The sequence below is a fragment of the Lupinus angustifolius genome, chromosome LG20 (assembly GCF_001865875.1).
Source record: "Lupinus angustifolius cultivar Tanjil chromosome LG20, LupAngTanjil_v1.0, whole genome shotgun sequence".
In the NCBI taxonomy this organism is placed as follows: Eukaryota; Viridiplantae; Streptophyta; class Magnoliopsida; order Fabales; family Fabaceae; genus Lupinus; species Lupinus angustifolius.
This window is the reverse complement of record NC_032028.1, coordinates 4,939,480-4,950,676: the sequence shown is the minus strand read 5'-3', so window position 1 is coordinate 4,950,676 and position 11,197 is coordinate 4,939,480. Positions and strand designations below refer to the sequence as shown.

General features: G+C 32.6%; 1 protein-coding gene across 1 annotated transcript; it reads left to right on the top strand.

Moving 5' to 3' along the window:
* On the top strand, window positions 6,708-10,917 carry LOC109335043. The gene is made up of 5 exons (XM_019571081.1): window positions 6,708-7,320; window positions 7,441-7,499; window positions 7,620-9,386; window positions 9,628-9,775; window positions 10,136-10,917. The coding sequence occupies exons 1-5, from the start codon at window positions 7,218-7,220 to the stop codon at window positions 10,813-10,815; spliced, it is 2,757 nt and encodes a 918-aa protein (XP_019426626.1). The 5' UTR covers window positions 6,708-7,217; the 3' UTR covers window positions 10,816-10,917.

Below are 11,197 nucleotides of genomic sequence, written 5' to 3'. Positions count from 1 at the left end.
CAAAAAAATCGAAGAAGATGAATGAGGTGCGGCGCCAGCGCGGGAATAATCCTCAATTGTTCTATGGAGTAAACAACAGCAGCATACGAAATGCGGTAAATGAAAGAAGCATAAGTGACAACAAATCATGGGTAGGAAAGAGCATAAACAGAACCTCTCCATCTTATAATTATGAACCACCAAGAAGAATAGAACAATGTGATGGTAATGGTCGTTATATGGAGAGGGTGAGGAACAATAATAATACTGATAATGATAAGTCATCAACCCCTAACACATCATGGTGGAATGATAGTGATACGAAGAGAAAGCGAAGGGTGGCAAAGTACAAGGTTTATTCATCTGAAAGTAAGCTCAAATGTTCTTTGAAGAAAGGATTTCGTAGTTTCAAGAATATGGTTTACAATCTCTAGCTAGATAATGCAATATTATATGGGACAGCCTCATCTTTTTTATGTAATGAGTTTTGTATAGTTTAGAGGTTATGAGAGAGTTTTGTATGTCCATTTTCTTATGTTTTTTGTCCGTGGGCTTTGGTTGTAGCGGAAATCAGATTCTTGATTTGCATGTCTTCTTTTTGTAGCATATGCATGGATTGTACGTATGTGTTTTTTGTATGGGATTGGTTCCATTTTATAAAATCTATTGTTTTTCCTTGATTTGTTCCATAATTAATAACATAGAGTTAATTTAGTTGAATGTTATAAGTTTTTGTTGGATCCTCATTGAGTTAAAGTCCAATAATCTTTAATTTTTTTTAGAGACATTTGTTCAGAGATAATCAACAGATACCTTCAAAGATTTAGAGATTAGTTTATTTTCTTATTCTTGTTGATAGTGGTTGATGTTCTTCATTTTTTTATAACTAGAAGTTCTCATCATCTTATTGGTAAAGAACTAATCTCTTTTGGAGTTCATGACTATCGCTCCTAATAAGTATCACTTACATGAATCGAACTCTTGACTATTTGGTCATCCTGAAAATTTTAGTGGAGTCTTACAGGTTGGTAAATTTAGGACTTTTTTAAATGTTAACCTTTTTTTTATTCTGCCAGTAATAGGGTTGAATTTAGTCTTTTTATTTTGATCACACATTTCTTCAGGATTTATATTAAACATAAAAATCCTCCAAAAGTTTATTGTCTAAAAAAAGTGGAAAATTAATTTAAAACTGACATTTTCGAATGCCTTAATAAATTTAGAGAAGACTTCCATTTATAATATTAAACCATTATCTTCACAGTTAATTTCTCTGTGATACTTTAAATATAGTTTATAATGGACATGACAATTAATTATTAAAAAATAAAAATAATTATAAAAAACTAGTTATAATACTTTAAGTCCTTTCTAATTAACGGTAAGTTTTAGCATGTGGTTATTTTTAAAATTTACAATCTCTAGAACAACTAAAATAATAGTTTAAAAATGGGGTGTAATAAGATTTTATCTAATAATCTTGTGTGGGTATTATACATAGCACGAGATTTATAGTACTTAAAGTTGCCCCTTTTTGTATTACTAGTTAATTAGAGATATCCACTATTCCCTACTTTTGTACTCAAAATTTTGCTATTGCAATTTTGCTACCCATTCGGTTCGTTAGGTAATATCATATTGCTATGATGGACAGTGTATAATTTGTCCCTAAACTACTTTTTTGCATTAAAAATTAGATTTTGTTTAAGGACATCTTAAATGCTTTAAGAATCCCACGTGCAATAGTCCTTGAGAGAAGCATTGAAAAGCCAAATTTGAAGTATGAAATGATTGTAAAGACAAAGGAAGAACTGAAGCAACTAGCACAGCTACTCATGACTCGTTTAGGGAATGAGTGTGAAATTGTTTACTGCCTTTGAAAAAGTGAATGTGTTTAGGTCTTCAATTTTTTTGAATCAGAAATGCAATATTAAGACATTGTAATATCATGCTGACTTGGCTGGCTGCCCAAGAGAGTGGCTGTTCAAAAGAAATAGCATCATGGAGAGGTCCATAAAGTAAGATCAACCTTCAAAATATCATAGCATTTTCTAACAATGCATTTATCAAAAACCTCCCTCTTTTAACTCTTAACTTTTCATAGGAATTAGGAAATATTCCTTATATTTTCTTAATTTTCTCATTCACCATAACTACCATGTATCCAATTCATCATACTGGATATTGAATTTACCATACTATGTATCATTTACCAAATTCACCATAAAGAATGTCAATTAATGTATAAAGTAATGAAACGTAACTATAATAGTTATGAGCACGTTAGTTGTCCCACAAGTTGTGTCATTGCATGTGTCACTGACTTGTCATTGGTTGAAAAAAAATATTTAAGTTAAAAAATTAATAATTAATTATTTTTTTGACCAATCAGATGACACATGCAGTGGAATAATAACTTGTTGTAGAACAAATGTGTACCCTAATAGGTAACAATGGTCTTCTCCAAGCTTAGGGAACACATTTGTTGTCTCACAGTTTATGTCACTCCATATGTCATGAGCTTGTGATTGGTCAGAAAAATACTTAATAATTAAATTTTAACTTCAATATATTTTTTCAAGTTCATGACACATGAAGTGGCACAAACTGTGGGACAAAGCAGATGTAGCGAAACCCTTTTATTCATGAATGGCCTAACTATATTGTAAAAAAGAGATGCACAATTACTCAAATTCCTAGAGATCATTTTATCCATCTTGCCTAAGCTCAAGGTGAAAGTATAAACCCATAATCTATCAACATTGTAGATAGAATCTGCTCAATAAAGTTAATTATAGTAACATTTTTCTACCATTGCAATGGTTGGCCAGGGCAAATGCAGCCACATGAAATTTGTGTAAATGCTGTACAATTTTTAAGTTATTGATTAATTTTCTTGGGAACATTAAATCTTTGAGTAATCAATTGAAAGCTATTATCAAGAAGGGGTGGAAGAGATAACCTTCCTTCAATCTGAATTGCTCTATACAAGAAATGGCCAAGGATATAAAAAGGAAGTGTTTAAGATCGCAATGGATCAAGCCAAAAAGATGCAACAGTATTGTGAACTAAAGGTGAACATGCTCGCTCTCTTTCATTTCCCTTTTTGCCATTTTAGTTTAATACACCCTTGAAAATGGTGTAAAGAAATTATAGGATGAAAAATCCTTTTAAAAGTTCACCCATAAATTTTGCACGCCTTATTTTTAAGGGTTTATCTGCATAATCTACGGACATTATGCATGTCAGTTAAAAAAAATTAAATATTCATAACTTTATCAATTTTATTTCATTGTGATTGATCAAGGACATGATTGAGGATATGGTTGAGGACAGCAGATTCCCATCCTATATCTACCTGATGTTATATTATATCTTTGCTTGAGTGTTTAGGTTGAATGTCGGAGACAAACTTTAGTCCAACATGTTGGAGAATCGATCTTTTGACAGAAAAGCCTGCAAGTGTGGATCTAACCCCTGCGATAATTGACTCAGAAATGCATTGAGTTTCTGCACTTTCAATTTGAAGTCTGATATTCTAACCAACTCTCTGAAGCTGTACCTTGTACGTTTTTCCTTTTATTTATTATACTTCACCCCTTAGAAAAGTCTAATCTCCTTCAAGCTCATATTTTTCATATCTACTTGTAAGTTTTAATGGATTACAAGTATTCCAAGGCAATATCAAAAAATAGTAAATAGTTGATTCAAGATAAACAAAAAAATAATTTCATGCATGTGACTTTTACTTAATAGGACTTGAGGAATCTAGATATATTTAGCCTTATTCACAACCCATATGGTGTTTCTAGGAAATAGTTGATGGAAGATATTGTCCCAAAACTAAATACAACACAAAAATGCTTCAGGTTTAATGAGTTTGAATATGAAGGAAATGGAAGGCATGGAAAATGGTTTTATTAATTTCTTCTTGGATGATGAAACTGCTGGGCTGGTCACAGCTCCTCCCATAGCTGCTCTTCTCCATTCCTGAAGCTTCAGATTTTGGCAGAAATTGAAATATTTTGGTAGTTAATATAGAATGCAGTTAGGACCATATTATGTTGGTAAAGAGACTAGTGTTTTTCATTTGAATAAAAAATATATAAAATGACAGTTTTATATATTATCATTATATCATCCGCTAGTCATGTCTTATTATTATTATTTACTTTTTAACAAATTAATATAAATGAATAGTAAATAATAATAAGTGTTTATGTTGATAATACATTCATTTTACACTCTTTTCATATACTGAATGCGTCAAAAATCATGATTCATATTAATGCATTCAAATATTCCATTATATTTAAGCCAAATCCGTGCAACTTATGACCTCAGGAATCCACCGTACAATCTAGTGGGGACGATTCTGATGTTGATTGAGAACTTGTAAGCATTGAATACATATTGAGTCCTTTTCATTTTATAGGTGCACTTATTTCTAACCTTAGGGGCATCATTATCTTCAGTGACAAAGTAACCAGTTATGCATAGAGCAAAAGTAACAGTTAATATATAGTCACTTTCTCGGTAAATTAAAATTTATTTCATACCAAATAACTTAATGTCTTTTGATTGTTTTCTTTACCACTTGCACTCTTTTAGCAACATAGACTAACACAAATTATGAGATAAATGTGAGATGGATCACATTTCATAGGTTCTGTGAGATAAAAGTACAGGCCTCTAAGTTAGAAGAAAAATTAAAAATTAAGGACCCAAAATAAGATGTGCGGGTGAAATAAAAATATATTCGTAATTTATCAAAAGAATTTAATTACGCATGCTTTTATAATAATAATTGATAACATAATTAATTTAAAATAATAATTGAAACTTTAAAAATTGGGTCCATATTAATTATGGGTCATACACAACACACTAGCAACATCTCCATAATAATTGAGACTATAAAAAATGGATACATATTAATTATGGGTCATATACAACTAACAAGATTTATAAATTATTAAAATTATTAATTTACAAAAACGTAAAAATTTTAACTATTGGATTTTTGTTATGGTCATTTGTGTTATAATCATACATATGTACTACTCTCTCTATGAGCCTGACTCATATACAACACACTAGTGATATTTCGTATTTATTAGATATTTCCAAAATATGTGAATATATAAAGTGAAGGTCTCTGGTTGACAAATTTGTTCACATTTTAATATAAATATGTGTAAAAATGGAAAGTTGCATGCTTTGGGAATAAAAAATGGAACACAACAGTTGCTAACCAAAGGTGCTACCGCTAGGCTATGGTATCTCTTCGGTCAAGTACTGAACAATTATGATAAGTAAACATTTGGATCAACTTGTGCAAGGCATAAATAGGACACACAAATTTTGATCCCTAGAAAATTATCATCTATTTCTCTAATATATGAGAGAAATGTAGGAATCATAAGTTCGTAAACTATTATTGAAATATATGTTTTGTGTATGTTTGTGCAAAACATATCAAAGTTTTCTAAAGTATCCTGCAGGGATTCACTATCATCCTTTTATATCCAATATACTTAAATTGGTAGGGGCGAATCGAACCTAAAGGTTAATGTAGTAATACACGAGAGGTTTTACGTGCATATCAGCTTTTCCCATCACTCAACTTTTCTCACGATTGTCCCGATAGATTATTTTATTGTCAGGCTATATAGTTTGCTGAGTTTCTTGTTTGACGTACCATACAAAGTTAACTCATGTATACAAGTACAACTGAGGGTCCAATTCACTTCTATGTATGAAAGGCACTCGAAATATAGATTGACATATAATTACATGCAATGTAATCTCAAGTTGTCCTAAACTCCTATTATTCTATTCTTTTTGTTTTCTTAACAAAGATGTATAGTTTTTATTATAAGTGTAAAATTTGTACACTGATAGTGTAAAAATTTATACACATGCACACTATTATCCATCATTCATTTAGATTATTTTTTTGAAAAGTCAACAATAATTAAACATCAATGGTAAATGATACAATAACAATGTATAAATATTGTGTGCATACATTTTTTTCTCATTTATTATTATGTTTTAACCTCTTGTGTTTTCAGAGATGATTGAGTCTTACATATACTCTCATATATATACTTGAAAATACGGAAGATTTTGTGATAAACACAAATATTGATTTGTTTTCGGATCACCACAAAGTTTGCTCTAACAGTATAGTATGTGATGTAGAGAAAGAAACATTAAACACGAGTATATACTAACATAAAAATAAGAAGGGTCACCCCTTACATTAAGATTATCTTCTCATTTATATTTAAAGGAAACAACATATATTATTTAAGACAACCATTTGTTAGAGAGTATGTCTGAACCACCTCGGGTAGGTTAGACCATTAACTAGTTGAGTTAAGGTCAATCAAAATTGACTAGAAGACTATATAGTTTCTATACTCACTGGTTTTGTCTGTATCATTAAAGTTTTTTATATTTCTTCCAACAATTATTAGTAATTGAATATTTGTTCTTTTGATCATTCTATACATTTAGTAGATTTTTAATCATTAGATCAACGCTTTATTAATCTTACGAATTTGATTTAAAGGCAAAATTTAAAAAGGAAGTAATTGCAAACAAGTTTTGGAGTCTTTTTCCTTCATTTTAAACCCAAAATCACCTATTTCTTATTAATTTTCTCCTTCATTTTTTCACTCCGGATTCAACGAGAATGTGTAAATCCATAAAATAAAATATATAAAAAATTGTTTCCCTCGGCATTTCCCCTCTTTCCAAGTTTTTACCCCGCGAACCAAATACTGTCTTCAACTCTCGCACGCAAACGCGGTTTTCCCTTTTTCTCGCTCTCCTCATTTGCATTATCATCTTGGAAAAATAATTCTTTTTGTTGATAGAAATAAGAAAAGTTTTGGTTTTTGATATGTTGAAGACTCATGTGGGTGAACTGAGATTGATGGATAAATAGACTGTAACCGTTGGATAATGTTTGTTCCACAATATGACCCATGAATCTTCAATGTCTTTCAATTTTCAGCATCACCCTTTAAGAAAGAATTGATTTTTATGATATGCATTGTGCTTTTGGTTGCAAGAAAAAAGAGACTTGAAAATGGTGCTGTTTTTCAAATGAAAGATATTATTTTTTTCAGTTTATGTAAATTGGTGTTATTGCATATCTCCAACACTCAGATTTGGGTTCTTGGGATAATAAAATTGTCAAAAAGATCTCATATTTGAGAGTGAAAATGGAGATTGAGAAAAAACGTTCAAAGGGAAGCTTCCTTAGCTTCTTTGACTGGAATGTGAAATCTAGAAAGAAACTGTTTTCTGACAATCCCAACTTACCTGGTAATAATTTCCACTATTTCATATATGTTTTCATTTCTTGTATCCTTTTCAATGCTTAGGTCATTCTCTGTAGTAAGTGTAATGTGCCTATTCTAAGTATTTCTGCTACATTAACTGTAGAAGTTTCAAAGCAAGGAAAGGAAAATCTGGAGAACGTGCCAAAGTCACAGCTCAATAAGGTGTGAGTTTGTTCAATCAATTTATTAGTTATTTGTAACTTTTGTGTGCATTTCATACTACACTCTTGTATAGTAGTATATAGTTAATATTCTTTAGGTTGATTATTATGATTGTTTCAGATGAATGTGCATGACAGTGGAGGAAATCCTAGTAATATTGCAAGTTGTGATGTTAACTATGCCTCATCAGTTAATAGTGATGAAGGGTGTGGAACACAAGCCCCAGGGCTAGTAGCAAGACTCATGGGTTTGGATTCATTGCCAGCTTCAACAGTCTCTGAGCTCTCCCTCTCCTCCACTTCATTATATGGTTCCAACTCTCTTGGATCTTCTCATTCTCATGAGGGTGATGATCTTCATTTGATGGATGACTATTACCCTATGGACTACATAAACATGCCACTTAAGGTGGAGAAATCTTCTTTGGTTGTTATGGAATCAAAGGCTCATAAAGTAGGAACAAAGAGATTTCAAAGTGAAATGTTGCCTCCAAAGTCAGCTAAACCTATTCCAGTTGCTCACAATGAACTTTTGTCTCCTGTCAAGAGCCATGGTTGTATACCACCTAAGAATGCAGTTCGTGTAAAAGCGGACACTAAGATAAATGAGGCAAGTTCGCTGCCATATATGAGGAATAGAATGTCTTCAGTTGGGCCTTCATCTGTTCCCGTAAAAAATCTTGATCCGACAGTAAAATCGGAAAGTGCTCAATATGTGCCCAAGCTCGTGGATCAGCACACTCCCAACCAAGGGAGTGACAAGTCTAGTGAGGAAAGCAATGATTTGTATAAATCCACTTCAACTTTCAAGGGTTCAAGAGATCCAGTAAACAATGGATCTCGCCATATAGTAAGTAAAGGAAAATCTGTTTCACTTCCAACTCTGTCCAAAGGTAGTGTTCAGAGAAGAGCCACGTCAATTTTGAATGGTAATAGGGGATATTTGAAGCAAAAAGAAAAGAACAAGATAAAACAAAACAAGTTATCCATGAGCCAGAAGAAAACAACTGCAGATCAGGCGAGGGTCATGCAGCGCAAGGCTTGTACAGGCAACACTAGCAATGTGCTTGTTCAGAATAATGAAAAGCAGATTTGTGTAACCAACAAAGGTAATTCAACTTCAAAAATGGATTCCAATAAACCAACTCGGACTTGGTCCTCAGAAAGTTTTACGGGATCAAAGAAGACAACAAACTATGGTGCTGTAAATGCTAACATTGAGCCCAAGAGGTCAAGAACAATGGTAACTGATACTCAAAAGGAGTTTCCAGTATCCAAAAGAAAGATCATTTCCGAAAATAAAAGGTATATCAGTAGGGATGTTCAGAATGAGGCAAGAGGTTCTGATAATGCAGCTAAATTTTTTGATAGCATGTCCATCAAATGCTTTGTTACAACTGATGGAAGTATTGACCAGGGTGCATTTAACATGAAAGAAAGCAAGGATGTGGTTTCATTTACATTTACATCTCCCTTGAGGAGAAGCATGCCTGAGTCACCATCCTCTACTGAGCAATTGATGGAAACAAAGAATGGAATTGATATCAATTCTCTTGATCATAGTGATAAGCTTTATCCGAAAGAAATATCATTATCTCCCAGGTCAGATATAATAGATGGTAATGATATAAGTTCCCTTCTGGACAAAAAGCTGCAAGAATTGACTTCTAGAATTAACTCATCTCAATGTACCTTGGCAACAGAAGGGTCATCTTCTGGTTTAAGATCAAGTTTGGAAGACAAATTCCACAGTTTGGTAAGCGCCATAGCAAGGGAACATGACAGAAGCTTTCATCCTCACCTTCTCGGTAATGAATTGGACAACATGTATGAAAATGGTTGTTCTTCAAGTCATAATTTGGTGCTTAAAATATATCAGAAACAGCAGGTCTCCTCCATTTCTTTTATCCTTTCAGCTTTATCTATTTTGGATTTTATTTCAAGTTTCAAGTGTTAATTATTGGTATGTGATCCTTGAAAACTTTCTTGCATCAATTATTCAAGGGAATATATTTAAGGGTTGCAGTTGGAGTGGACTTTAATTATTTGCAAGTTATTATATTTTTAATCTTTGTACTAAGGAGAACCATATATTCATTTCGGTGCTTAATCTCATTTCACTCGTGCAGACATCAGAACCAATGAAATGGCCTAGCTGTTGCAGCAGTGGTGAAAGTGGAAATGATCTAGGTTCTCCACATTCAAGAGCTGTTACAGATTTTGATAATCCTTTTGTCAATGGAAGTTACTTGGATCGTGAAGATATCGATACATATGGTAATGTTTTAATCTTTATTTTCTTTACAATGCTGACGAGCATATTTTATTTATTTCAGATTTAAAAGCAAAACCTTGTAACTGGAATAGCTATTACTTATAAATTTTGTAATAAATTGCATTTTTGCATCAAGCTTTCAAAGAACCTCGAGGCATTCACCATTTCAATTTTAATTACATGTCAAATATCCTTTATACCATGCATTTGATATATATATATATATATATATATATATATATATATGTTATTCATCAATTTGTCTTATGAAAATAATTGTTGGAACTCTATTGTGGTTCCTCTGCACAAATGCATATACCCGTAAATAAAAAAACTGGTGTCCATATTTCCCATGTTTTTAGGTAGCAGTGTCTATTGTTCCATGCAAAGTGAAGAAGTGTCTAATTCTTCTCTAATAAATGAATATGCATTACTTGAAAACGAGGTGAAATGGTATGAGAAAAGCTCGTCCACAGCGCCCGGGGGAAACACGACCATCAAAGAATTAATGTCAATACTTGTTGATTTCACAAGATCAACATGGAAGATCGAGCTTGAATATGTAAAGGATATACTAACCAATGCTGAGTTGATGGCAGAAGAATTTGTAGTGGGTCAAACAGATAAAATCATAACGCCAAATCTGTTCGATGTGTTGGAGAACCGTAGCAATGAGACAGAAAACTATAATAAAGAGTACTCTAAGCTTGAGAGGAAGGTTTTATTTGACACTATAAGTGAGTGCCTAGAATTAAGATGTAGGAAAGCTTTTGTTGGGAGCTGCAAAGGATGGCCTATATGGATGGCATCAGTTAAGAGGAAGAGTCGGTTGGCCGGAGAATTGTACAAGGAAGTACTTCGCTTTAAAAACGTGGAAGAAGAGACGATGGTGGTGGATGAGCTTGTTAGCAAGGACATGAGCATTGGATTGGGTACATGGCTTGACTTTGACATTGAAGCCTTCCAAGAGGGTTTAGATGTTGAGCTTGACATAGTAACATATTTGATCAATGAAATAGTTGTTGATTTGTTGTGTGTTTAACCCTTAACATTTTTTTTTATTTGTACACAAGGGTAAAAAAATGGTTGACTTTGTAGTCTCACTTTACTTATTGAAGTAACAATAGATACACCATTAAAATCATCCCATGGGAGAGGAAACAACTTCTCCTTAAAGTGAGAGTTGAGTGGAATTGGGAACCACCCTATCTTATGGGTCAATGTGTATTTTATTGTTTGATTTAGAATGTGTGTATTATACATTGTGAACGCCCCTTGCATGTCATAACTATCTATCCCTAACCATTAATCACTTGTTACAACATGCCATGTGGTTGTTTCTTATTTCCTTGTCTTTTTAGCCCTTTTTCTGAGATCTTGCACCCTATGTCCTAATCACATGATAGCCATTATGTAGGTTTTTT

Bases quoted from the DNA above. Each gene is read 5' to 3' on its own strand.
- LOC109335043 (XM_019571081.1), top strand. From the start codon at position 7,218: ATGGAGATTGAGAAAAAACGTTCAAAGGGAAGCTTCCTTAGCTTCTTT. The intron at 7,500-7,619 runs GTGTGAGTTTGT...TGATTGTTTCAG, and splicing joins CAAAGTCACAGCTCAATAAG to ATGAATGTGCATGACAGTGG. The intron at 9,776-10,135 runs GTAATGTTTTAA...CCATGTTTTTAG, and splicing joins TGAAGATATCGATACATATG to GTAGCAGTGTCTATTGTTCC.